We start from the raw sequence: 26,612 nt of genomic DNA on the forward strand, positions 1-26,612 counted from the left end.
TCGCGCAATAAGGAGCAAGATACAAGCTTCGATTAGTACGGAGTATGCTGCTAGACAATGGCGGGATCCGCTTGGTTGCTCACTGACTGACGGACACCATAGAACGACTCCTGGAGCAAGCGTTGTGGCGCTTGGATCAGCTGGTTCGGTATCCACATGCCACTGGTTCCGAAGCGGTTATTGCCTTGGTCGCCGTGCCGCACCCCTCTTCGGTTCCAGTGCCACGGGCCGTATTGTGGGTTTTACTCCACATCAAGTCTTTTCTCAGCGTCATTCGCATTATCCTGCGCAAGTCGAAACATCCGTTCCCGCACATGCCGCGTGCCGAGTATCTAGTCCACGGCGGCATCTGTATAGCCTCCTCTTGCTGATCTTCCAGAGTTCTCAAAGACCTTCTAGAAATACCAACCAACGCGAGACCTGATGACTGACGCAGAACAATCACGGTTGACCACCTGGCGCCCATGGAGGAACCGGAGCTAATCCTAGAAATGCGTGTCAGGTAATCCCTTTTACCACCGGAAAGCCATAAAGAGGATGCCAAGATGGGATACAGCATTGAAGTGGAGATTAGGCCAACTGACTTTACCTAAATGTCTCTCCCCTTGGTCGAAATACGCAACTCTGGCTACGAATGCTCCGCGGACTCACCATCGCTCTGCCAGCGTATGCCAACTCAAGCTATCATCTACATCGGGTTCTTGTTCCCGTCCGTTATGGCATCCTTCTCGTCTGATAAGGCAGTGCCATGAATCAAGAGCTGTTAACCACGTTGGCAATGGTGTAGTGCATCTCTGTGGCAAGGTTAGCTTGAGAGAACGGACTCTGACTTATAAAGGAAAGAGAGCACCATCATCGTCCCCGGCAGTACATAAAACACATTTGGGATCTCTTCATCCTTGCCATTATCCATTGCTCCGCCACTCCTTCTTCATAACGTTCGATCGTGTCTAAATCTTTGCAAAGATGCTAGTTGACGTCAGCATTGCAGTGCGTGCGAACGATCCAGGTGCCGTTCCATGCCTGCTACAGAAGCTTTCGGAGTTTGGGGGTAAACCTTCTGTTGATCACAATGATACTCGTATGGAAATGCTTTCGCACGCCAAAGCTCTTGTCAGGGCGCTACAGACTCCCCGTGAAACCATGATTGAACAGAATTGGGCGCAGGTATGTTGAATCTCTGTTGGCCTCGCCTGAGCTAAACTGTGTTACTAGCCGGGTTGTCATACTGCCATCACAACTTGCTATAATGCAGGTGTGTTCGGAGTGCTTGGGGACCAACCAATGAAGGTCGATGACATTGCAAGCAAGCTCGGGAAGCCTCGCGAGCTCTTAGGTGAGCTCTCATGTTGGCAAATCGTTCCGCTTTCTCGCTTACACGGTCAGCTCGCTTGATGAGGCACATCGCAGCCATGGGTTTCATCACTGAGACAAGTAGTGATGAATACAAGGCCACAAACTTTTCGAAAGCATTGACCATACCCATCATTGGAGATGGCTACCCAGCTCTGTAAGTGCTATGGCATGATTGATGCAATGTTAAAATGGGTACTGGGCTAACCAAATCAGTGGTGGAGGAGCCCATCAGTCTTGCAGCAAGTTCTCACAATATTTGGAGAAGAATAGTTACGAACTCACTACCGATATCACAAACGGACCTTACCAGTACGCATTCGGGACGGAGCTCGATATGTTTCGGTATCTGGATACCCATCCGCCTTTGGGACAGCAATTCAATAACCACATGGGTGGCTATCGGCAGGGCCGACCAAGTTGGATGGATAGCAACTTTTACCCAGTTCAAGAGCAGCTCATCCATGGCATGGACACCTCCAAAGACGCTATACTATTGGTAGACATCGGTGGAGGTTACGGCCATGATATTCAAGAGTTCAGGTAGGATGTCGTGCAAGCCTAAGTCTGACTCGCCTGCTGACGATACATCCAGGAACAAGTATCCTCAAGTCCCTGGTAGGCTTGTGCTACAGGATCGCCCGTCCGTTATCGAAGGAATTGAGCAACTGGATCCCATCATCGAACGTATGGAGTATGATTTCTACCTCGAGCAGCCATTGAAAGCTGCTCGAGCATACTATATGCACTCCGTGTTGCACGACTGGCCCGACGATGTGTGCCGGAGAATTCTGAAGCAGGTTGCCGGCGCCATGAAGCCAGGTTACAGCAAACTGCTGATCAACGAAAACGTCATTCCGGACACGGGTGCAGACTGGCAGGCCACCGCCTTGGATATGATGATGATCACCCTATTTTCTTCAAAAGAGCGGACGTATACCCAGTGGAGCCAGCTGTTGGAGTCACCCGAGATCGGTCTCAAGATTGTGCGTGTTTACAGTGTCAAACATTCGCAGGAGAGTCTGATCGAGTGCGAACTGGCGTGAATATTCGACGGCTGAGATGGGAGCCATTTAGACATCCGTAAGAAGTGGCATCTGCAAGATATACCCACACGGCCCTAGTTCTTTCCTGAGACTGCGCAAAATACATGACTTTGGCTTGAGGCGGTTCCTTGCACGTGTCTGATCTACCTCTGTCGATCTTACGTGTGGTTTGCGCCTTCCACTACAATAGAGGCTGACAATACCACAGGCAGCTGCTGCGCACTATCCAAGCATGAAATCTCTAGTGCACCAAGCAATGCAAAGATATATAGATCTTGCTCGCTATGCAGAATTGATTGTCGTGATGCCGATCCAGAAAAAGGAAGGTGTAGAGCCGGCGACCATTGAGAAAGCAGTGACATATCGAGATTCTCTGTCGGTGACATATCGTTTGTGAATTCGCCAACCGTATCGCCACTCACATATATACACGGGCAGGACTTGCGCCTTGTATACCAGATGTGAGAGGAAACGGTTTGCATCTTGACTTTCCTCGTGCGATCTTTTCCATAGGAGACCTTATCAATCACAACTTCAACATGGCCTGTGGGGGAGGCTGCTGTAGCCCTAAGAGTATAACCGCAGCTACTATCAAGCCAGAAGCAAATTCTGGAATGCTCACGGAGGCGGTAACAGAAACGACAAGTAACGCAATAGCGACGACGCAACCTGCAGTGGATGCAACACTGACGCCTTCCGGTTCCGAACCTACAGCCTTCTGGTCTGCTGTCGCCAACCCGAAGTATACGACAATGCAGCCGAAAGGTCCATGCTGTTCACCTTCAGATCCTACGAAGTCAGACACGTCGAAGTCTCCACGCAGTCCGTCAAAGCCAGCAGCAAATCCTAAGCCAAGCACTTCTTGCTGCTCAAGTTCAACACCTGTGGGACCAGAGCCAGTCAGCACATGTTGTCAGCCATCGGACTCTCAGAAGTCGAGAGCATCTGAATCTTCCTGTTCTTCATCAACGCCCACAAAGCAGGAGGCACCCAACTCCTGCTATTCGTCACCAGAATCTGTGAAGCCAAAGCTTACCAGCTTATGCTGTTCGCCGTCCGGATTCGTGAAGCCAAATCCAGCAACCCCATGTTGCAAATCACCTACGCCGTTGGAAACGGAAACCAAGGCGTACGGCGACGGCAACAGCAGTTCAACTCAGGCTGATCCTGCACCTGCTTGCAGTGCCGACGCTACAGATGGCTGCTGCGCAGACGATGGGTACAGTGTCTCTGTAGACACCTGTGCCAGTAGCTGTTGCGAACCTGGGCGAAGTGATTGTGCGGGCACGACTACGAAAACATCGAGGGAATCTTGCTGCACCTTCTCACCCCAGGCATGCGCAACTATCGGGGCCGAGACATCATGCTGTTCACCCACAAATGCTTCCAAACGCTGCGCTGACAAAAAGGTAGCCCTGATTGACGCGACTGAGATTGCGAACGGTTCGGATAACATCGACCTCGAGAAGGGCGGCGTTACACGTGAACACCTTGTCATCAGCGTATCTGGCATGACCTGTACAGGATGCGAGACAAAGCTACAGCGAACACTGGGTAGTCTCGACTACGTCAGCAAACTTCAGACCAGCCTGGTCCTTGCCCGCGTCGAGCTCGATATCAACACCAAGCTTGCGACTGTCAACGATGTGGTTGAACACCTCCACCGCACAACCGAGTTCAAATGCGAGATCGTCTCGAATCAAGGCTGTAGTCTGGATCTTATATGTTCGGGAGACCCAGCGGCTTTTGTCAATGGGCAGTGGCCTGATGGAGTATTAGACGTACGCCGCCTAAACAAAGATACAATCCGTGTGGAATACGATGCGAAGATTGTAGGAGCAAGGAACTTGATGTGTGACGAGTGGAGTCGGTCGTTGCAACTTGCACCGCCTTGTCCAGATTCTTCTTTGGAAGCTGGCAATAGGCATGTTCGAAACATGGGCTTGTTGACATTGCTCTCTGCCGCATTGACCATTCCCGTACTGGTCATGGCATGGGCACCTCTTCCTGAGCGCGAGATTGCTTATGGCTCCGCGTCACTCGCCCTCGCTACTGTCGTCCAAGTTGTCATCGCCGGTCCTTTCTACCCGAAAGCGCTCAAGGCATTAGTGTTCTCCAAGGTCATTGAGATGGATCTGCTCATTGTACTGAGCACAAGCGCCGCGTACATCTTCTCAGTCGTCTCGTTCGGCTACCTGGTCAGCGGAAACCCTCTATCAACGGGCGAGTTCTTCGAGACAAGTACACTGTTGGTGACACTCATCATGGTCGGACGATGGGTGGCATCGTTGGCGCGACAAAAAGCGGCAGAGTCCATCAGTATTCGTTCCTTGCAAACCCCTACTGCCATGCTGGTCAGCGACGACGGGATGGAGAAGGAGATCGATGCTAGGATGTTGCAATATGGAGACATCTTCAGGGTCGCTCCAGACTCGCGCATTCCGACAGACGGTACCGTCATCTCGGGTTCTTCGGAAATTGATGAATCGATGTTAACGGGTGAGGCTCAGCCCGTTGAGAAGCACACCAAGTCGGCCGTTATTGCAGGAACCATTAACGGAAGCGAAACGCTTACCGTTCGCCTAACCCGTCTGCCTGGCGATAATACCATCACGACGATTGCGGGTATGGTTGATGAAGCGAAGCTTTCCAAACCCAAGATTCAAGAGATTGCCGACACTGTAGCCAGCTACTTCGTCCCTGTTGTAGTGACCCTGACAATCATCACTTTCGTCATCTGGGTCGCCATTGGGGTTGCGATACGACATCAATCGGGCTCAGAAGCGACCATCGAAGCCATCACGTATGCCATCACAGTCCTAATTGTCTCGTGTCCTTGCGCTATTGGTCTCGCGGTCCCTATGGTTATCGTGATCGCGTCCGGTGTCGCAGCGAAGCGCGGTGTTGTCTTCAAGACGGCAGGTAGCATCGAAGTCGCGTATAGAACGACCGACGTAGTGTTCGACAAGACGGGTACCTTGACAGCAGGAAAGCTGGCGGTGGTGCATGAGGAATATGTTCAGGGTGGTAGTGTGGATGACGCCAAGTTACTTTTGGGTTTGCTTGGCAATGTCAAACACCCCGTGTCGGCGGCCATTGCAACACATCTCTCGTCGCAAGGTCTATCTGCTACAGCCGTACCAGACGCCAAGGTAGTCACCGGTAGAGGTGTCCAAGGGATGGCCAATGGTAAGAAGCTACGCGCCGGTAACTCGAGATGGCTTGCGCTTTCCGAAGATCCGCGTGTCCGCTCCATGCTGTCCCAGGGTTTCACCACCTTTTGCTTCACCGTCGACAGCACTCTAGTAGCCATCTATGGTCTGCAGGACACACTACGACCTGACGCAGCATTCACCATCGATTGTCTCCAATGTAGCGGCATCAATGTCCATGTACTATCTGGCGACGATGATGGCGCTGTTAAGGGGATTGCCTCGCAGCTCGACGTACCAGAAGAGAATGTTCGCTCTCGTTGCTCACCTGCAGATAAGCAAACTTATATTCAGAGCCTTCTCGCGGCATCTTCAACAGCTCTTCTGACTGGCAAGTCCCGCATGCCGATTGTCATGTTCGTTGGGGACGGCACAAATGACGCTGTTGCCCTTGCTCAAGCCACAATCGGCGTCCATATGTCGAGCGGTACTGACATCGCACAATCCGCTGCCGATGTAGTTCTTGTCCGTCCTAGCCTGTCAGGCGTACTGACCATTGTCAGCGTGAGTAGGAAAGCGATACATAGAATCGTTTTCAACTTTAGCTGGAGTTTCGTATACAACACTTTCGCTGTACTGTTGGGTGCGGGCGCCTTTGTGCACGCGAGGATTCCGCCGGAGTTCGCGGGTCTCGGGGAACTGGTCAGTGTACTACCTGTGGTGTTGGCAGCAGTCTTGTTGAGATGGTCGAAAGTCTGAGGATTGTGGCATATGTAAATCGCAGTTAACGTGTTACAAGTTGAACAATGTCACGTCGTGTATCCAGAATGTAATGTAGACAATGGTTCATGTTCTCTCACAAAACTACACTACTCAAACATTCAGAGTCTAGCGGGGTATCATGCAACTCGACAACTGCCTTCCCAGCATCCGGTTCCCTTAGGGTAGGAGTTTCTGCTCAAACTCATGTCGCTCGCGGTACTTAGCCAGAGCGATTGGGACTTCCCCGCTGTACCCCAGTTCGCCTTGCGCCTTTTCTAATTTCCTTGTCACTTTGCCTACCAGCCGTGCGATCCAGCGATCGTTGGCCATGGCATGTACAGTGTTCTGGCCAGCTTTTCGCATGCCCACCATAGTCTTGTTTGATGCTTCCTTGAAGCCAGTGTCAACCTTCTTGAGGAATGCTTTGAAGCTCTTGTCCTCACTACCATTCAGCGTGGTCTGTGACATTTCGCTGTTATTAGTATTGACTGAAGCAAGACTGCTTGCTTCGCTATCAGTAGTGCTGACACGCTTCAGTTCGCGCAGAACTTTGGCCTCCTCAAAGTCCTTGTCCGATTCGATGACTTTGGTAGCTTTCACGATCGCAGCGACGAAGTTAAGAAGATCTTGATGGAATTGCGCTGGCAGGTGAGCATGTGCACTAACCTGCATGGACGCTTCGTCTTTCTTTAGCTTTTCAAGCTCTTTCCGAGCTAGGATTTGCTTTGGCGTAGGTTCGGCTTCGTTGATGGCAGACTCCATCTCCAAAAGGTCGAAGTCGCTCTTCTTCTCAGGGAAGATGTGCTCATGGTGTGGAAACAGGAACATTGGAATTGTGAGAACGGCGTCGGCACCTCCTAACCGCACAACTTGCTTAAGCTCGACGGCGTCTGGGAGGATTCTGTAGGCCATGACGTCGGAGATTTTGAAGTGAGTCTGAATATTGTAATTGGTGTTGATGGGGAAGTGGGCTTCGCTAGACATCGGGCCCAGCTCTACAGCGAAGTTGGCGTCTGCGCACCAAGCTGATATCCGCGCCTCCAATCTACGAATCTCCGCGTCTTGGGATGAATAGTGCTTGAAAAAGTACTGTCGCATCAAGGCCGTGAACCACTTCCCTGACCCAGCTGCAGTAATGGACTTGAACTTGACAGGATGGAAGTAGCAAATGGGACTCAGCATCAATCGGTATAGGAAAGGCAACCGATGTAGAAATTTCTTTACGTTTGGGTATGATGTTTTCCGAAGGGTGGAGACTCTGATCGATTTGGTAGGTGGGTGAGGTATAGATGGTTGTCCATGGATCTGGGTACATATTGCTGCTCGGAAGTCATCCATGTTATCAATGTCCAAGCGGACGCCTGGCTCTTCTTTCGACTTCTTGGCATCTTTGGCGTCTCTTTCGTCATCGGATGAACCAGCCTCAGCTCGAGCTTTCGAGGCCTCTACCAGTGTCTGTTTCGCCTTTGTAATAGCACTTGTGTCGTTGATGTAGCGTACTAGCTCTTTGTACTTCTTATGGGCCTGCTCTTCATCTGGTGACACTTTCTTAACGGACGAGAATGCGGATGCAGTATCTTCAGCCTCGATTGGCTTTTTTCCAGCTGTCAGATTTCGGACCATATCAGCCGGGCGGCCATTGGCTCCCCCTTTCATTGTCGCTGCTCTGAGAATAGCCGTGTTGGTGACAACCACGGAATCGTCGTCGTCTGGCTCCGGAATACCATACTGCACATCCCCAAAGGTGACTTCCCAATCCCCACCCTTCACATTCGCATAGACGTCGTCAACAGTTATCTCTCGGAACAGCGGTACCGTAACTTTATCAACTTGAATGCCAAGCTCGATATCGTCCGACAGCTTTATGCCAGCCTCGACACCATGAGCAACGAGTGTCATTGTTGAAAGCGAAAGCGTAACTCCGCGGATTACGAAGAGTCCCTTGACTTCGGTGTCGATTTCCAGGGCGGGCAGATCAAAAAAGGCTACTTGATCGTTGATAAAATGGAGGTCTCGTAGGAACGTCTTTCGTAAAGTGCGACGTGCCAGTGCAGCAGGTGCTTCAAATTGGAAGAGGCAGGTAATGAAGAGTACAGGCCAACAAAAAGCCCAGAATACCCAGTACAGAAGCCACGAAGTCGCACATACGGCGTACACCAAGTTTACTGTCGCGAAGACAGTCCAAACAGGAACAAAAGGCAGGATGCGATGCCCATACGCCTCGCCAAGTAGGATTGCGTAGACGAATACGGGCGCTCCGGAGATGACCCATCGCAACGGCCAGGAGAAAGAAAGTGCTGCTAGGAGGGTTCCGGCGAGGAAGGCACTTGGTATCAGTCTGCTCGTAAGTTCTCGCCCTTGTTCAATTGATGGCGCATCTGTAGTCGGCAAAGGGACCGCTTTTCGTTTGGAAGCGGCCGGCGCCTCACGTTTTGCGGTGGAATCCATGCCCTGGAGGCTGCGGGAAGTGTAAGAGGAATGTCACAGGTAGTAGAAATTCCGATGGAGAGAATGCATGGTGTTTGTGGCATACGACTAATGCAAGTGCGAACGCGGCGGTCATCAAGCAACTGGTTCTTGTGACGTCATGGTCCTGTTCGAGACTACCCCCGCACAAAAAGAGGCAAGAGTACTCCGGGCCAGACCTGATTTGTCGCTGAAGGGGGTATGATGAACGATATGGCTGGCCAAGGCATTTTTGTATAACCGTTGGATCACCGCTTGCAGCATGTCGATCGCCGTCTTGAAAGCCTGCCTTGCAAGGTTTCCATGTCGTGAACGGTGACGTAAACGCACTAGTACTCGTTCGTCATTGCGATATTGACATCCGCGTCTTGCCAGATTATTTCCGTAAACAGTCTATGTATGGAGAGAGCGTATACATTGTTTGAGGACGATCAGTTCATCTTCTATTCATGTACGACCTGGCGGAATTCCACCCCAGGTCCCATTTGAGAACCATGTGCCTGCTCTAGTGAAATCGCTGTATGCTACGCTGCCGAACAACTGGTAGCTAATAAATCCAAACCGGAAATATTCATCCTGCCCACCGTCTGACCGGCTCCAAGTGAAGTTACCTTGATCACTCCCACCAGAGCCACGATATCTCTCTACATCGTTGACCACCACACTCACGCCCTGGTAACCGCGGAGTAGGCTCTCCCAAGCGAAGGTGATGCTCGAGCCAGTAATGACAGGCTCAAGGATAGCTGGGATACCCGACCCGAGCTGCCCATCCCCTCGTAACGCCGCTGCCGTTTGTAGGATGGAATCGAAGTCCCAGCGTGCAACACCGTTAACGAACAGTCCGACCAGCAGACCTTGGCACAACAAGCTCACGCGGGTCTGCAGCGCGGTGCCTGGAAGGAGTAAGAGAGCAATGATGTAGTGGTGTATCCTAAGTGTGAGTTTCGGCATAGCAGCGAGTATGCCCAGGCCAAGGCCTAGTGTAGCATATAATGCAAGATAGCGTGGCAGTCGCCCTTCCCTGCGGAAGCACCATGCTTGGTATAGAACGACAGCGAACAGGATAAGCACAATGATTACCAATGCTGTGATAGCGCCCGGTTGTTGGCGGATGTCGTTCCCTGTGAGCCGCTGTATGGGTATACGTTCAAACGTATAGTTCCCTAGTGCGCCAACCCAAGCCCCACCTACCCAAAGCACGGTCTTTTCAACTTGTGCCTTGCAATTGCGCAGAGATTTGCGGACACTGAATTGATAGAAGAGGGCGGCAGCTAACGCAGCGGGCAAGAAGCGGCCGAGTGTTGTAGAAGCCAAGGAGGCGTAGTTCGAGTACGAAGGCGGATCCGATGCCATACCAGTCTGGAAGAACAATATTGTAAAAATGGGCGCAAAGAAGGTGACGGGACTTGTGGTGAAGATGCCAAACAGAGCAGTAAAGACTGTCGAGAGGATAAGCAGGTTCCAGCGCGGATCCTCACATTTGGCCGAAGCCTGACCAAATGTGAATGCCATTGGAAAGCGCGAGCCAAAGCCAATACTGCTTATGCCATGCCGTGTAACAGCGGTGAAACTGTCTCGCTCTCCTATTAGAGAAACGACACCACAGCCACCGTAGCCATCGCTGATGACTCCAGCGTGAATAGCCGCTGAGCAAATGAAGGAATCTCCGCGATATACCAACGCATCATTCTCAGGACCTGGAGCACCCCCAACAACCAAGGGTCGGTAGTTTATGACTTGCGGTCCGATTGCGCGAGGGTTAAGCACTTGGGCGCTCGAGCATCCGGCGGGGCAGTTGAAGGCAAACGAAGCATTGGAGAAGGGGAAGCAATTACGGCCGTCGGGCCCACAGCTTTCTGGGGACGGCCTGGCGACGATCAGCACAGTCAGGATAGCTTGGGGTATAAGAGGAGAAGCCATACCACAGGTTGTTGACACACGACAGCTTTACCGGCGCTCCGAGCCCTCCAATGTCAGAAGGAAGCCCACCATCGCTGACGACTACAGCGAACGTGACAATCCATACAACACACGCGATAGCATAGATGCAAATGCGCGCCCACTCTGGCAGTCGCGCGAGCAAGCCGACAGGCAGTGTTTGCCAGCGCTCAAGAAAAGGCGTTATGGTGTATCTGCTCGGCGGCTTCGGCCCCTTCACCCACTCGACCACCTTCCGGCCCCAACGGGCGACAGGTGCTGGCGTGCATTCCCCCAACTTGCTTGTCCATGGCGGGGTGCGACGGGACTGGCGGTGCGGTGCGACAAGTTCTGTGCTCTGCCCACCCGGTGTAACTCGATCGCGGTTGTCATCGCGTTTGGTCCCATGCTCGAGGTCGATGGTCTCCGGAACCACGCGATCGGGAGTGTCGCGTGCTGCCATTCGGGGGTACAGATGGGAAAAGAACGACGACAGCGGCTATGCACACGCGACTATCATGTCGAAAATGATACCGAAAATACACGCGACGGGTATACGAGAAGAGACTATTGACTTAGGTCCAAAGTGGCGCACGGCAAGCATCATCGACTCGGAAGGATGATGGACTGATCCACTCTGCCGCGCCACAGGCCGCCTCAGATACGCAGGTGGTTCCGATACCACCACAAGCTAGACATCCAGCCCTACCATTCTGCAACTCCGAACATGTCGCGACAATTCCATATCCATGAGCTGCATCTCACTATTGTTTCCAATCGCGAGCAACACAGGAGGAGCTGACAATGACTTTTCAGGGCAGGAATCAACAATATGTTGGTGTTTTATCCAAGGTACAAGCCACTTGATCTATATGAGTTGACAGCGAGGCTACCATTCCTTTTCTTGTGTCATTAACCGGGCCTCCCCCATGAACCATCTCCATACCACGCGGCCGTCCTAGTGGCACTCGATCTTCAGACCGGTCTCCAAGTTCCCGTCGCATGCGCTACGTTTCGAGTGTCGCCATAAACTTTCGCTTCTTCTACGAAACAAGCGCACGTTTGGAGAACCCGCATCAAGTGGACACGATCTCCCAAACGAATGGACTGGTGCACTTCATGGTCTCAAAAAGCCACAAATCCTCATGGTGCAGGGATCGTGATCACCTTGTTTGGTAGCAAAAGGTTACGGCGGACATTCCCCCGACCAACCATCGCCCCAAGTTGTTGTCCATGCCGAAACGTTCACCAGCTTCAACACGTTTTTGGATCAGGGATCTCGTACTTTTTGTATGGAACCATTGTTAGCCGGCTGTGGTCTGGCGCCCGCATTACCGCCGCTTCAACATCGTCGCATGCTGTGAATATTCGTCGCCTCTATGGAAATTTCCCCTTGCTATGGCTGCACCGAGCAGACCATATGAGATCCGACCGGTGCTGGTACGCCGTGATGTTCCAAGGATGGCAGCTGCGTTCGTTGTAGCTGAGGATCGTGATGAGAAGGTTAGGAATACGAATGAGCGCAGAGGCGCGACAAGACTTCAACAATCGGATGTGATCATGAACGGAACGTGGGAAGGACAGCCGCCCAAATCACTACCACAACCGACGACTCTACCCACCGAGATGGAGGAAATACTGTCATCGCGCACCGAACAGTCCTCATCTCTAGCCATACCGACGCCTGTCCGTACAGAAGAAACGATCCTCCAAGCTCTATCTATACCCTCGATATCAACCGATGCTACTTTGACTGTTCTGCCTGAGCTGGTAGCGTCTGCCGTCAGACCCACCCTCACCGCCCAAGCCGATGTCAACAATAATGTAACAAGTACCATACGAGCGGCTTCAACTACAGTGCCAGCATTTCTTGTGGACTCTGGCGCGAAGGTAAATGAAGAAGCGCTCCCAGGCATGAATCAAGATGACCCGTTGTTAGTGACGGTTCCCGGAATGAATCAAGGTACGTTCAGGTCGTACTATTTACGCATGAGACAAACACTGATCTCCTATCTTCTTTTCTACAGAGGATCCTCTCTTGGTGACCGCACCCGCAGTAACGCCGACCGCAGCTCCTGAAAGTTCGTTAGCGACCTCCTCGACCTCTGCGATGACAGTAGAGAAGCCTATGCCGGGCAAGAAGCAACCGAAACCTACAGCAGATGCTGCAGTAACCTCATTGACAATCCTGAGTGGTTCTGGTTCGACTATCGCACAGACTCCGTCAACCACGAGCGCAACCATCTCGAGTACCATTGATGTCTCTACGGTTTCTTTCTCTTTACCGCCCACATCGACTATCTCTACTTCGTCGTCCACAGAATCTTCAACAACGACAAGCTCTTCAGTGCTGGCTCCTGTTCTTACTTTTGTCACGATTACAAGAACTGCACAAGGTAAAGAAGATGCTCAAACAACTACACAAACCGTGCCCGCTCCATTAGCTGTCACCGCACCACAATCGGTATCCTCATCGCTATTGGCGTCCTCTTTGATAGTTGGATCAGCTACACCTTCTAGCCTGGCTACAGCCATCAGTGTCGAGCCGCAGAGCGGCTTGACACCTCTAGCAAGATCCTTATTCATCCTTTTCGGTGTTCTTGGTAGGTAGATGTCCATATTTCATCAGAGCGAGACTAACATTAACAAAGGGTTTATTGCCATTCTTGTTGCTTTAGGTGTGGTCTGGGTGATGAGATCGAACAAAAGACGTGTGCAAGCAGCTCGACAACAAGCCGCTCAGGACCCCGCCCAGGAGACTGGAGAATACGATGGCTACGGCAACATGATACACATATCGTCCAACAATTCCATCAAGACTTTCCTCACTGAGAGCGAGAAGGCCATTGTAAACCGTGCCGCTACGCCAGACGGTGACACAGACGTAAGTTTACTTGGTCCCATGAACAACCATCGCGATATTAATGGACTCCTACAGGCAAGCGCGAAGTCGTCTCACCACCTCACCGACGCCATCGACTCCTTTATAACTAAATCACGTCGCCTGACTTACAAAATATCGCCTTGAACAAATCGCTCTACACACTGTACTCGGGGTGGAATCAACACATGCTTGAACTTGTCGCCAGCACAACCTAGTACTGTAATCGGTTGCGGGACTTGTAATCTACTGTAAATAGCATGATAGACTGTATATACAATGGTTGTGGCCTTTCCAAATGGTCGTTATCAGTGCGGTATACATAATAAACATATAACGTGCGCAGTTAGAGGTACACTCAAATTTCAGATAGTGAATGTCGCTCCCCCCCCCCCNCCCAATAGGAGAGCCACACCGGGCCTTGCTAGACGTCGGCTGAAAGTCTGTGGAAGATTCTAGTCTGAATGCAGCCACCCAGCATTGTATGTAGCACGATGAGGCCGGTAAGCTATAACTCGATGCGCAAGCAAAGAGCTCTGTTGATAAGTGGCAAACCAAGTCTTGCCTATACAATACAAAACGTGAGACTTTCACAACTGGACGTTCTGTCACGAAGATAGTCTTTCTCGACTTCATCTCTGTATCGTCTCCAGATAAAGCCACCAACACGCTTCCACTTTTAGTTCCAAGGTTATCACGCCACACTTACATCGGCCTCTTACCTGATGTTGCCAAGCCACTGACACCCCAAACCTCACACCATTTTCACGCTTTGTTTAGCCCGTTCATATGCTAGTCTGCGGCGTAGCGGCGTAGTCTGCAAGGCTAGTGCCAGAAGTGCTTACCAGCGTCGTTAGTGGCTGTTAGTGCTAGGTTCGACGGACCCCACGTTAATTGCTGTATGAGGCAGTTTTGGAGTATAACTTGGAAAGGCAGTGGAGTAGTGTGAGCAATGGCTCTTCTTGCTTCTTGTATCTAAGCCTGCAATGATTGAACGTAATAAACCTACAAGCTTTGATCGAGGCAGCCTTGCCATCACCATGACAGCCAAGCATGTGTTGGGGCTACAGAATTTTTGCTGAAATTTCAATACTGAAAGAATACATGCCATCAACATTACAGCATGTGCACTCGACCCTGCTACAAACATACAGCACAATACACCAGCACTTAGCCAATAATCTCATCTCCGGCCTTATCCACCCTAACGATAGCATTACCCTTGCACTGCGTGTATGGCAAGTTATCTTCGGAGTGAGGAGTGCACTTGATTTCGATCAGCTTGGCACCATATACGGTGACCTCGGTGCCATTAAGCATCACGGTTTGCTCAAGCGCAAATGCTGTGAATAAAGTCAGTCTCACATGTGAAGAGGCGGTAAAGGGTGGCTTACAGTATGATCCGGCAACACCGACGTCGCCGTCCAAGGTGTAGTTGAAGCTGGTAGGAGCGCATCCAGTATCTGCTGGGGCCGCACCGGGCCTTTTGATAGTCTGGCAGCCAGCAGCGACGGGCTTACCACCTGCAATGTTGGCGTCGATATATAAAACATCGACGTGGGTGGAACGGTAGCCGTACTCAAAGTTGTTGTCCTCAATCGTGATATTCCAGCCGCCGTAATTGGAAGGAGTAGCTGCGAGCACGGCGGGTGCAATGGCAAGGGCGAGAGAAAGGATAGAGGCGTACATCCTGATGTTCGAGTTTGAGGACTTTTGACGTTTGTGGTGGGATGAGAGTGAGTTCAGCTGAGATGTTGGATTGAATGATGATCTTAGAGACGGGCAAGACAGCTACACAAGCTCATGGCCATTTTCATACTGTCAGTGCTGAGTCCAATATGGTAAAGAACGGCGCGACTTCGGCCATCAGAATGGTACCCACCGGCGTTCCTCACGGTGTGGAGAAGGTTTAGATTGCCTTGAAGATCACGAAAGAATTCGTATTCGACAATGCGGTCAATGAAGAAGACGTTCTATGCAGCCTGCGTATCCAGTTTTTCCGACTTCGTAATCGACGAATGCCACGCTAGGTGTAGCCCCAGAGCGGAGCTTGTCAGGTACAAGTATATCATCCATAAGGGAAGGCGTTGGCAACGAAACGTTGGCGGTACTCTAGTGCGGAAACTGGGAAGGGGTAACCCGTCGGCGGTAGCTTGATATATCGACATGGCTCCAGTGCGCGATCCAATGGAACTTAGGTACATGCTCGATACTGCACCGTCCGGGAATCTGCTCGTGTTGAACACATCGGGCAAGGAGTTCATGTGAACATGCGTAACGTCAGTATGTTGTAACCAATGGCGACCGGCCCTCTTTTTTTGGTGGGTTTCGATTTTGTACGCGTGTAGTCCTATACAACCAGGTAAGATCTTCACTCTGCTAGCCCTCGTACAACCCTTGGCAGAAGCGGTCATGTTCAACTCGACATGGCTGTACAATTTCTTTTATTTTGTCTTTCTTTGCAATGGCTGTCCGCAAGTAGGATCCCAAGAAGGACGTTTTTCGTCTGGTTTCCACTAACTCGTCGTGTCTTGGCCTGACTTAGCTGCGCATGATGGTTGCAGGCTACTACGTCGTGGCAGCCTTGTAAACATGGAGGTAGACAATCTCTTCACCGATTTCTATATCTCCCGGTAACGGAAATTCGATTTGGGTTTTCTTTATGAATCCTGCATCTTCCATGAGTTCGAAGAAGACTTCCTCGCTCGAATGACGCATCTTCATCGCGATAGCAACAACGATTTCTGGGCTTGCTTTGACCAGTCGTGTCAGAGTATTCACCAATGCTGGGCTGTAGATGGACGTTAGATCAAGTTTGTTCCTTGATTTTGTCAAACATATGGGATGACGTGAGAGAAAGCCATACCTGCTATCTGGATTGTATGTGCAATCAGCCGCGACTACAAGATCAAGCTGTTTTGAGGTAGACTGCAAAATATCAGGCAGATCTGCATCCCAGTCCAGCTCCATGAAATCTAGTGACGCGCCTGGTGCTTCGATAGCATAGTGCATATTACGCTCTACAATCTCTCTGGCCTCTTGAAGGTCGGTTAGGAGGACTTTGGAGTTCGAGATGGTTTGAGCGATTGCGATACCAACCATTCCGCAGCCAGTACCCAATTCGAGGACATTCAGGCGTGGTTTGGATACAGACGGTAGCAATGCTTTAGCTAAATCGGAGCTTGGGGTTGTCAGTGCTGTTATTTGACACGAGAGCGTGATACCAGCGTCCCTGTACGTCCAAGTCAGTGCCTACGGTTCGACACGTCACAAACTGGAAATATATACCATAGATGTCTTGCGATGCTCTCTCCTGTCTCCTCCCAGATAGTAGTAATTGGTCCATCTAGGAGCTTGAACCGCCTTTCCACCAACTTTGGAGCATCTACATCAGACGTGAATGGCGGACTCCAGGCAGAGACGACACCTCGAGCGTCAGAGTCGGATATGGTTGCAAGCTCATCGTGTATTCGTTTCGGCTCCCCGCCCACTCTTACTCGCAAATGGGACTGGGATGCCCGAGACTTGGGGAGGGGAAATGTGATGAGCAGACTCCGCATGCCGGCCGTCCACTGCACTGTGGACCATAGTAGCACATTTTCTTGCGAATCTGCAGTCGCCAACAGCTCTGCCGCTAGCCGGATGTCGTAAGGAAGAAAAGAATCTCCAAGATCCGATGTGATGGTAATGAGGCAGCTGACTTGCTTTCTCGCCGTGGTTTTGTCAGTGACAACCCGGGGACTTTTGAGGAAGCGGATGTATCGCATGGTGCATGGTAGAGTTTGTCGGAAAAGTGTGCCGAAAGCAGCAAGACTGTGGGGGTGAAAGGCTGGATGTGGGGTGCTGCAACGCTGGGACGCAGGGCTGGGGATTCTGAAGGCTAGAATGCCCAACCGAGCCGCATCTCCTCTACCACGTCGTCATACCTCAACTTGTCCCGAAAGGTTATGTGTTTGTTTCTGTGTTGAAGCCAATGCGCTGTCGCATCGCAGCATCCTGCTGCTACCCGCAATAATCCACGAAACCTCACTGAGCAAGAGCCGACGCTGTCGTCATCGCCATCATGTACCGTCGCAGCGACCCCAGGTGGAATCGCACGCTCCACCAGATTACGGAGAATCTCGAGCACGCAAACGAATCGGCGCAGGAGAACATCTACGGCTTCACCCAGCGCTACGTCAACCCATGCTTCTCGTCCATGACCCAATGCGTCAATGCGTGTACGGCGCCATGCTTCCCAGCGCACAACGACCGCCGGCGCAATCGCGGACGATCACGCGGCCGGGCAGAAGTCAGCTTCGACTTCTACGACGACTGGGAGGACGACGAGAACGACGGTCTTTTGGGCTGGGGCACCGACAACCTCGACCGCTTTCTCGGCGGCGCGGCCAACTATGGCGCGACGACGCAGCCTGGCCGACAGAGCGGCATGACTTATGGACAGCGAAACCGCGATCCGAGATACAATACGCCGCGGCGCAAAAGCATGACACTGCCGCGAGACGGCGCCCAGGACCCGACTCTCATCCCAAGTTCTTCTTACTTTGGCTTCCTGGGACGACTGCCTTGGAAGATTGGGGGTCGGGGACTGCGATACAAGCCATCAGCGGCAGACCTTACCGACCACCCAGGCGCGACGCGAAGGAGTCTGGAAGAGGAACAGCCGCTGATCGACGACAGTGATGAGGATGCTCTCGAGGGGCCGGAGAACAAGGGACATCGCAGGCAGAGAAGCAACACGCATACGTCTGGACACACGACCGACTCGCTGAGTTCCAGAGGCGACATTTTCCCCAGCGAAGACGAGCTTGAGGACGCGGTACCGCTCGACGACGAGTTCACCATCGCGCTCGAGCGACGTACCACAGGCCAGTGGAACGAAGATAGCACCAGCAGCAACAAGGCACGCTCAAGTAAGAGCAAGCGGCCCTCTGCATCACGCCTATCCACCCGAACTGTCTCTTCGCGCAACACAAGCAACTCAGATAAACCACCATTGACCCAGCGCTCCACCTCCGAAACCATCGAAGAAGTCCCCACTCTCGACCAACTACAAAAGGAAGAGGAACGCCTGCGTCTAGAGGAAGAAATGGAAGTCCACCGCAAGCGTCAAGAAGCCCAACAGCTCGCCGTCAAGCGTGGCCTAGCCTCCGACCAAAAAGCTCTCTCTACCAAATCCAGTACGCCTCGCTCCTTGTCGCCAACCCATGCAATGGCGACTGTGAATTCGACTGTATCGCCACTTGTACGCACGCCCGCTGGCGAAACTGCGCCTGCGGCCGACCAGAGCGACTCGATGCCATTTCCCAGTTTCGTAGATAGCCAGACGATGCCGGATAGTAGTGGGTTTTATGTCGATGAGAGTGACTATTCGAGCAAGGCTGTCACGCCGAATCGACCCTTGTCTATCAAGGAAGAGGTGAGGGAAGACAGGAAAGGAGCAGATGATGGAGAGGCATTTGTTCCTGCTCGATTACCCAATTTTGTGTCTGAGTAAGTGAGTACGAAGCTGGACACTACACACCCAGAAGAGACTAGTTTACGACGCATGCCATGGAGATATGAAGAGACGTAGCGGAAAGCATCTATTGTAATTAATGACCTGAGCGATTTCAATTCATCTTGTTTGAAATGTTGTTACTATTGAGCTACAAGCCCATGTTGCCAAATGTGATCTGCTTCTTCGTCAATCCCTGGTATATTTCGTCTAGTACACCTCTCTTTCGCTTCTTGTCTATCTCCTTCTCTTCCCGTTCGAGTTCCTCTTCATCGTCTAATTCGGCATCTTCTTCTGTTCTTGGCTTCCATGTCGCAATACTGCCATCAGCATGGGCAGAGTACATCTCCACGTGGTGTGGTCGCCAGGCCAGACTTGTGATTCTGTCCTTGACGTTACGCTGTCCCTTTGCTGCTGCTGCTGCTGCTGCTGCTCCAGACGCGTTGGATAAAGTGTTCGTCCGAGGCTGCTGTGAGCGGCGTAGTCGACGGATCAGCTTACCGTCAAAGAGCTCATAGGTAAGGATCTCGTGCTCGTTAGGATAGAACATGAGATCAGCACCGGGCTGGAGGTTTTGCACTGGCGCAAGAACGGGAATGCGAGGCGCAAGACCAGAGTTTTTGACCATGGGGCCAAAGTTTGCTAGGGTATTGGCACCAGTATCCGTGTCCCAGACGCGTACTCGCGCATCGTGCCCGCAAGATACTATGTGCTTGCCATCATCGGTCCATACGAGCCCATTCACAGCGTCTTTGTGCGCCTGTGCGTTGGTCGACTTGCGAGTAAAGGACGTAGATTTCCCAAGTACCCCGACTGAATCTTCGAGGTCCAGTACACCCAATTCACCTACACTGCGGCGTACATCCCAGAAGCGTATGCTGCCATCTGTAGCTCCACTGACAAGAATGTGTTCGCGCACAGGGCTCCATGCTGTAGAGAGGATCGCGCCAGAGTGGCCTGCAAGACTGTGTGTCGTGGCGCCTGAGCGGAGATCGACGAGACGCACATTCGGATGTTGCGTCGCGCATGCGACGAGGAGATGCGAGGCGATGGGCGAGAGCGAGAGGTTATACACGACGGAATCGAGGTTGAAAGACGCAGACGGCGCAAGCGTTTCGCTGGAGTAGAGCTTGACGGTGTGGTCGTACGATGATGTAAGGAATGCCAGAGAATCAAAGGGGTAGAACTGTATCTGCGTGATGCCCAACTTGTGCTCTTCACTCGTCTTGTTTACTGCCGTGAGGGGGAGATAGGTATCTCCCGCCTCGGTTGCCGCAGTCTGCGCCTCAAGATCCCATACTGCAATCGAGCTGTCTGCGCCTCCAGAGAGCAGGTATCGCCCCTCAAACTTGTCGATGGTCAAAGCATTCACCCCGGATATATGCGCCGGTATGCGCTCGTACGGATCATCGAGGGCCGGTAGATGCTGGCTGAAGACTACGGTAGGAGACGGTTGCAGCGCGTATGTGAGACGTGAGGCATAGCCGCGCTTGAGGACATGGTTGGGAATGAAGCCGTACGCGCGGTCGAGCTCGTGTTGAGTGCTCATATGCGACTACATGCTTTGTGTGCTTTGGGGCGACAGAAGAAGGAAAGGGTGCGCAGAGGATTATGACGTTGTAGCCCAGGCATCCGCAACACGACAGGGATCATTGGTCGCAAGACATTCACCAACAACGCTCAAGCCTTGCAGTCAAGCAAGTCGGTTACCTAGACCCTCCTTTGTGCTTCAACACAACGACGACACAGCGCTACATCGGAGCCACCTCAAATGGCTGCTGATAACGAAGAGCCTCGTCGCCAAAAAGTAAAGAAGAGACCACGAAAACGACGCGCTACCGTTTACGATGCCGTCCATCGTAAGAGACGCATTTGTTACCAATCAAAATGCATAACCTAACAATCTTCAAGGCAAAGTCGCTCGAACCGGTCTAATAGCCCACATCCGTGATCCAAAGGCATCCAGGAAACCACTGCGCCCGGATGAGGTTCTCTTCAAGCGAAAGAATGCTCCTATGCGATACGAGGAAGACGATTACTACCCTGCACACTCCAAGTTGCCTGCAAACCAAAAACTTCCCAGTGGCGACCTCGCAGATGCATTGAGGACCTACGTATCAACACTATGGGCCAGGACTAAGGGGCCCCGCATGATGCAAAGAACTTGGAGAGGTATGGACGAATCTGCGCTTATCGCTCTAAGTATCCTGATGGAAGAGACTGCTCGAGGCGCACTAGGTGAGACGGGCGATCTGGCTTTTACTGAGGCAGCCGAGGAAGACGAAGAGCAGGTTCTTGCTCGTCAGAAGCAGTGGACTCAGGGTACTGGTGGTAAGAAAGAAGGAGCTATCGTTAGAGCCAAGAAGAAAGCCCAGGCTAGTAAAGAGAAGCAGCGCGCGAAGAAAAGGGCGCGCCTAGAAACGTGGACTTCGTCTGACGAGGAGTCACTTGGCGACTTGGCAGAGGAAGAGCTGGAGTGAACATTACGACGTTAACGGGAGATGGACTTGCATACCTCAGAAGAGCAGGCTGTTGAACGCGATGAACGATCAGAAGCCCCATCTCTGCCTGCTGTGAGAGAATCGAGAGATTTTTGGAAGAAAGAGGCAAAAACACGGCGTTTGATGACGAAGGCAATGTCTCGGCAAGCCAACAACAGTGCAAGATGTATCTTTTGAACTGCCAAGATACATTTAGGCTCGTGTTCTCAGCCCGAATATGCAAATCTATAGACAATACCGAAGCTAGAGAGTCACAGAGTCTCAGGAATCTGCAAAAGTGGCGTTTCGATCGAAGGACTAGTTGATTGCGGTCGTGCCTACCTTCTCCGACGGCTGGCACCTTGGCGTGTCTTCCTCAAGGAAGGCATCCGCCATGAAGAGCTATTGGAGACTCTTCATAAACTAACATCTACACGCGGTCTATCACGGTCATCAATTCTCGTGTATCCCTTGTATTTCACCTGGTTCGCAAGAGCATCTATCGTTTCTAAGCGGATATGGTCAGTTCAGACATAGGAGCAGCTGAAGCGCCCACTAACTCTGGCAGGCCCCGAAAACCCAACCCAACCCGCAGAAAGCGGCCTCTATTCTTGCCTGGTTCCACAAAACGGCACAGGCCCACAGCATCAAAGATCTCGAGAAGACACTGCCGCAAGTTTCCTCTATCAACGGCATGCAAGTTAAGGACTACCTCCAAGCACTCTCAGATGACAACAAAATCCGTGTTGAGAAGATTGGTAGCGGTAACTGGTACTGGAGCTTTCCAGCCGATGAGAAGAAAGCCAAAGAAAAAGCTCTCAAGAAAGCCCAAGAGGAGTTCGACAAGGCCAACGCTGCAGTAAACGAGCTTCAGGCGAGGGTGGACGATGCAGGTGCGGCTCGCGCCGAGGACGAGGATATGCTCATGGAGACAGGTAGATATTACCGTATCTTTATCGCATTCGCACTCACCACTCATAGGCGGTGATCGGAAAACACTGATTTCGAAGCATGCCGAACTCATCAAGGACCTCGAGAAACTCAGGACCGAGCTATCAGCATACAGCGATCAAGATCTGGTCGAGATGGAGAAGAAGGCCACCGAAACTGAACGTGCTCATCTTGACGCAGAGAAGTTTACTGATCAAATTCTCGTCATGCAAGACTGGATCAATCAACAGTACTTTGGTGGTAGTGGAGGGCCGGACTTCAAGGAGATGCTCAAGTCATTCTACTACGACGAGTACGGCGAGGAGGAGGGAGGCCTACGTGAGCTGTGCAATGTGACGAGTTAGGCATCTGGAAATTTCATGACACATGTGTCGAAGTCTCCACTAGGAGATCGTCTACCGTACAATAAGATGCAGCAACAAGGGCGTAATCACTATCATGTAGAGATATTACAGCGAAATCATTTCGACTCATCGCCGGGTATGCCATAATAATGCGCCACTTCGGAGTATTTATAAGTGCCTGAGTCATGTTTCAGCAGGGACCACTTCCATTCGCTTGTGAACATCGTCATCGCAAGTAGCTTTTGCCAACCCACCACCAAACGCCTACTGTAGAACGAGGCCTCGCTGGCCTGCCTATAACCCGCCTCTCGTCACTCCCCAAAAAGACTTCGACACTCTCTATACCACCAATTCCCTATACACATCCCTGGAACCAGGCCCTATACCCCGCGATGGCCTCGACTGGTGCCCAAGAAAACGCACAAGTGCCTGCAAGCCCACAGCGGAGAGGAGGCAGAGGCCGTGGACGCAGCAGAGGTGGAAACGGCGGGGCAGAAGATGGCCACGATAGCTTTGGGGGGAGGAGACGTGGACGGGGCGGCTTCCAAAGTCGTGGACGAGGTCGCGGCAACAGAGATGGCGCGGGCGGTCGTGGTGGACATGCGCCAGAAAAGGGCAAGGCGCCTGCGATAGAGGTAGAAGAGGGTGGACAGGCTCCACCTGCTCTCGCGAAGCCGAACCTACAGCAATCGGACAATGAAGACGACGACGCCGAAGTCTGCTTCATTTGCGCCTCGCCCGTTCAGCACACAGCCGTTGCTCCTTGCAACCACCGGACATGCCACATCTGCTCTATCCGAATGCGCGCCCTGTACAAGACGAAAGCTTGTGCGCACTGCCGAACAGAATCAGACCACGTTATCCTCACAGACGACGCAGAGAAGAACTACGAGGACTTCTCAACCGCCGAGTTCTTCCGATCCGATGACACTCTAGGCATACATTTTGAGAATTCTGGCGTTTTCGAAGACGCGCGATTGTTGCTACAGTACAATTGCCCTGACAGCGAGTGCGACGTCGCCTGCCTAGGCTGGCCAGACTTGCATCGCCATGTCAAGACGGCGCACGGGAAAATGATGTGGTATGTCCTTCATAGTCTCAGCGTTGCTGCATTTGCTAACATTTCCGAAGTGACCTGTGTACACGAAACAAGAAAGTCTTCACGCACGAGCACGAGCTATTCACACAGGCCGATTTGCGAAAGCACCAGAAGTTTGGCGACGATAACCCTGGAGCAATAGATCAGAGTGGCTTCAAGGGACATCCGGAATGTGGCTTCTGCAGACAACGCTTCTATGGCGACGATGAGCTTTACACTCATTGCAGAGACAAGCACGAGCGCTGCCACATTTGCGATCGCCGAGAAGGGGGGAGCAGAAAACAGCAATATTTTGTCAACTACGACTCCCTTGAGGTGCATTTCCGGAAGGACCACTTTCTTTGTCCTGACCGGGAATGCTTAGAGAAGAAATTTGTCGTGTTTGATTCCGAGATGGATCTCAAGGCGCATCAGTTGGAAGTGCATCCCAACGGTCTTTCCAAGGACGCGTTGCGAGATGCTCGCAGAGTTGACATATCTGGCTTCCAAATCAGAGCGCCGCACGACCAAGGTCAGGGCAACAACAGGCGAGATGAGCGTAGACGCGAGGGCGGCAGAGGTCGTGGACGTGGACGGGATCCGAACGCAGAGCCGGTGCCTGCGTCGTCTGCGCAACCTTTGAGCAGAGCAGAGCTCGCCTACCAGAGGCAGAGGGAGGCTCAGAATACTCATTCAGTCACTGGAAGAACCTTCGGTGGCCAACTATCTGCACCAACTCCGGGTGAGGCGTTCGCTGCCAGGCCTCCCCCAAGTGCCTCAGAACCTCCTACTGTAACAGCCTCGCGCCCGGCGCCAGCGGCTGCAGGCAATATCACGAATGGTGTCGCTCAGTTGAGTGTGAACGAACAACCAGTCAACCCGGTCCCACAAACACCTCAAGAACAGGCTCGACTATTGCGCCACAACGCAGTCACGGAACGAGCCACAAACATGCTTCGAGGTAGCGCGATCAAGCTGCAGGAGTTTAGAACTGCAGTTTCAGCTTATCGGAACTCTAATGTGTCGGCAGCGCAACTGATCGAGGGATTCTTTGCATTGTTTGACGCCAACTCGAAGGAGATAGGAAAGCTGATCAAGGAATTGGCAGATATCTTTGAAATTCCAGCAAAGCGGGAAGGTCTCTTGAAAGCGTGGAACGACTGGAAGGCTATTAACGAAGATTACCCTTCATTGCCGGGCTCTGCAACAGAACAAGCGTTGAACGGCGGATCAACTGTGCGGGGAGGCTCTCGTGTACTGAAGCTAAAGAGCTCAACAGCTAAATCATCCCGATCTACAGCCAACCAGCAAGCCAGCTGGTCGAACGCATCGTCGAGCAATCCTTTCCCAGCTCTACCAGCGCCAGCAGGTCGCGTCGGTGCGAAACCTGGACAGACGCCTTGGGCTTCTTCGTCGGCCGCAACGAGCGCACGTCCTTCGCCCATGCCATCTCGAGTTGCGTCGTCAACAAATGTCAATAAGAAGCCTGTTGGAGCGGACGCCTTCCCTGCTCTCCCAGCAGCCGCAAAACCCACCAGCACACTCTTTAGTCCAGGATATACCGGCCGCGCTCTAACGCGCGATAACAGCGGCCGCAATACACCAGTGAACAATCCTTGGGCCGGCCCATCTGGGGCAAACAGCGGAACATCAACGCCAGCTCTGGAGGACGTCGGTGCGGCAGGGAAGAAGAAGGGTAACAAGGGCAAAAAGCAAACACTCTTCCAATGGGGTTAGGCAACCATCATGTGCATTCTAAGATATAAGCAAGCATAGACACGACACGGAAGCACAAGGGTAGTGCTGGTCTTGCGATTCTGAGCTTTACTTCTAGGTTTGCCAAGCTGTTTATACGGAAATGAATGATTCATAGACTGACGGGTTATGGTCTCATGGCCGCCTGTGCCAACGAAAAAGGCAAAAATGTTGTTGGGTGGAGGCACACAGCATGTACTGCAACACGCGCACTCTTTCTTCCAAAGGCACGCTTATCATAGGACAAATCTCATACCCAAGGCATGGTGTGAAGATATACACTATCTTGTTTTTGATAGTTTGTTACTGTACGAAACAGCGTATTACCTTAGAGTATGATACAGCAGAAATGCAACTAGTGAACCCGCCGAAAGTTATTGCGCAATTGTTGCAGAGTTGCGTTGTCACCACACTTCAGTCATAACACTTCTGAGCATAGATCCTTTCATTTAGGTCGTTGCAGGATATAGAAGTTGTAAGTGGCTTGTTTGGTTGGAGTCGTCGCAACACTAGCGGGGAATGGATGGTAGCGAAGGTTTAGCATTTCGTACCCTCACAAGCTATTACGATCATTCTGCCCGCTAAAGTACAGTCCCGACATTCGGTGTGAAGAGGAGCCAGTAGTAGTCTCAAGTACATGTGCTGATACGTGTTCGAGTGTGGAGACGAACAACAGCCTGTCGAATATTTAGAATATTATCTCGAGCACCTAAATAGGATCTCGCGAGTTAAATGGCGCCGGGAACTGGCGTCGATCATGGTGGAGACCCTTGACTGTGATCCTGTGGTATCTGCGCCCCAACCCGCGATGACTTGATCGAAAACCTCTCAAAGAGAACTCTTGGTGGGTTGGTTACATGATGAGACTGATTTGCTGGGGGCTTGTGAAGCGGTAATGTGCCCATAGGTAACCATGGTAGAAGTGATGTG

The 26,612-nt window shown here is 51.9% G+C and overlaps 11 protein-coding genes across 11 annotated transcripts; 6 read left to right on the top strand and 5 right to left on the bottom strand.

The window, feature by feature from the left end:
* Nucleotides 1-966: 966 nt before the first annotated feature.
* Nucleotides 967-6,310, top strand: GT037_007893 (heavy metal translocatin; the record flags this gene model as incomplete). Its single annotated transcript, XM_038932940.1, has 7 exons — nucleotides 967-1,167; nucleotides 1,216-1,336; nucleotides 1,387-1,510; nucleotides 1,570-1,896; nucleotides 1,949-2,339; nucleotides 2,608-2,788; nucleotides 3,813-6,310. The coding sequence occupies 7 exons, from the start codon at nucleotides 967-969 to the stop codon at nucleotides 6,308-6,310; spliced, it is 3,843 nt and encodes a 1,280-aa protein (XP_038784441.1).
* Nucleotides 6,311-6,490: 180 nt separating this feature from the next.
* On the bottom strand, nucleotides 6,491-8,761 carry GT037_007894 (lccl domain-containing protein; the record flags this gene model as incomplete). Its single annotated transcript, XM_038932941.1, has 1 exon — nucleotides 6,491-8,761. One exon carries the CDS (start codon nucleotides 8,759-8,761, stop codon nucleotides 6,491-6,493), a length of 2,271 nt encoding a protein of 756 aa, XP_038784442.1.
* Nucleotides 8,762-9,226: 465 nt separating this feature from the next.
* GT037_007895 (lccl domain containing protein) lies at nucleotides 9,227-11,195 on the bottom strand (the record flags this gene model as incomplete). The annotated part of the gene is made up of 2 exons (XM_038932942.1): nucleotides 9,227-10,646; nucleotides 10,702-11,195. Coding segments are annotated over 2 exons (1,914 nt in total), but the record flags the coding sequence as incomplete, so codon positions are not given.
* An 899-nt stretch (nucleotides 11,196-12,094) lies between these two features.
* GT037_007896 (uncharacterized protein) lies at nucleotides 12,095-13,724 on the top strand (the record flags this gene model as incomplete). Its single annotated transcript, XM_038932943.1, has 4 exons — nucleotides 12,095-12,659; nucleotides 12,724-13,299; nucleotides 13,348-13,580; nucleotides 13,635-13,724. The coding sequence occupies 4 exons, from the start codon at nucleotides 12,095-12,097 to the stop codon at nucleotides 13,722-13,724; spliced, it is 1,464 nt and encodes a 487-aa protein (XP_038784444.1).
* A 1,023-nt stretch (nucleotides 13,725-14,747) lies between these two features.
* On the bottom strand, nucleotides 14,748-15,266 carry GT037_007897 (uncharacterized protein; the record flags this gene model as incomplete). Its single annotated transcript, XM_038932944.1, has 2 exons — nucleotides 14,748-14,920; nucleotides 14,972-15,266. 2 exons carry the CDS (start codon nucleotides 15,264-15,266, stop codon nucleotides 14,748-14,750), a joined length of 468 nt encoding a protein of 155 aa, XP_038784445.1.
* Nucleotides 15,267-16,145: 879 nt separating this feature from the next.
* GT037_007898 (uncharacterized protein) lies at nucleotides 16,146-17,344 on the bottom strand (the record flags this gene model as incomplete). Its single annotated transcript, XM_038932945.1, has 3 exons — nucleotides 16,146-16,368; nucleotides 16,444-16,809; nucleotides 16,866-17,344. 3 exons carry the CDS (start codon nucleotides 17,342-17,344, stop codon nucleotides 16,146-16,148), a joined length of 1,068 nt encoding a protein of 355 aa, XP_038784446.1.
* A 296-nt stretch (nucleotides 17,345-17,640) lies between these two features.
* GT037_007899 (uncharacterized protein) lies at nucleotides 17,641-19,074 on the top strand (the record flags this gene model as incomplete). The annotated part of the gene is made up of 1 exon (XM_038932946.1): nucleotides 17,641-19,074. The coding sequence occupies one exon, from the start codon at nucleotides 17,641-17,643 to the stop codon at nucleotides 19,072-19,074; it is 1,434 nt and encodes a 477-aa protein (XP_038784447.1).
* A 151-nt stretch (nucleotides 19,075-19,225) lies between these two features.
* Nucleotides 19,226-20,623, bottom strand: GT037_007900 (wd40 repeat-like protein; the record flags this gene model as incomplete). The annotated part of the gene is made up of 1 exon (XM_038932947.1): nucleotides 19,226-20,623. One exon carries the CDS (start codon nucleotides 20,621-20,623, stop codon nucleotides 19,226-19,228), a length of 1,398 nt encoding a protein of 465 aa, XP_038784448.1.
* Nucleotides 20,624-20,845: 222 nt separating this feature from the next.
* Nucleotides 20,846-21,554, top strand: GT037_007901 (uncharacterized protein; the record flags this gene model as incomplete). The annotated part of the gene is made up of 2 exons (XM_038932948.1): nucleotides 20,846-20,933; nucleotides 20,986-21,554. 2 exons carry the CDS (start codon nucleotides 20,846-20,848, stop codon nucleotides 21,552-21,554), a joined length of 657 nt encoding a protein of 218 aa, XP_038784449.1.
* Nucleotides 21,555-22,072: 518 nt separating this feature from the next.
* GT037_007902 (meiotic nuclear division protein 1) lies at nucleotides 22,073-22,849 on the top strand (the record flags this gene model as incomplete). The annotated part of the gene is made up of 3 exons (XM_038932949.1): nucleotides 22,073-22,075; nucleotides 22,123-22,489; nucleotides 22,536-22,849. 3 exons carry the CDS (start codon nucleotides 22,073-22,075, stop codon nucleotides 22,847-22,849), a joined length of 684 nt encoding a protein of 227 aa, XP_038784450.1.
* Nucleotides 22,850-23,241: 392 nt separating this feature from the next.
* Nucleotides 23,242-25,664, top strand: GT037_007903 (c2h2 finger domain-containing protein; the record flags this gene model as incomplete). The annotated part of the gene is made up of 2 exons (XM_038932950.1): nucleotides 23,242-23,930; nucleotides 23,981-25,664. The coding sequence occupies 2 exons, from the start codon at nucleotides 23,242-23,244 to the stop codon at nucleotides 25,662-25,664; spliced, it is 2,373 nt and encodes a 790-aa protein (XP_038784451.1).
* Between the last annotated feature and the right edge of the window lie 948 nt (nucleotides 25,665-26,612).

Source organism: Alternaria burnsii, assembly GCF_013036055.1.
Source record: "Alternaria burnsii strain CBS107.38 chromosome Unknown 693, whole genome shotgun sequence".
NCBI lineage: Eukaryota > Fungi > Ascomycota > Dothideomycetes > Pleosporales > Pleosporaceae > Alternaria > Alternaria burnsii.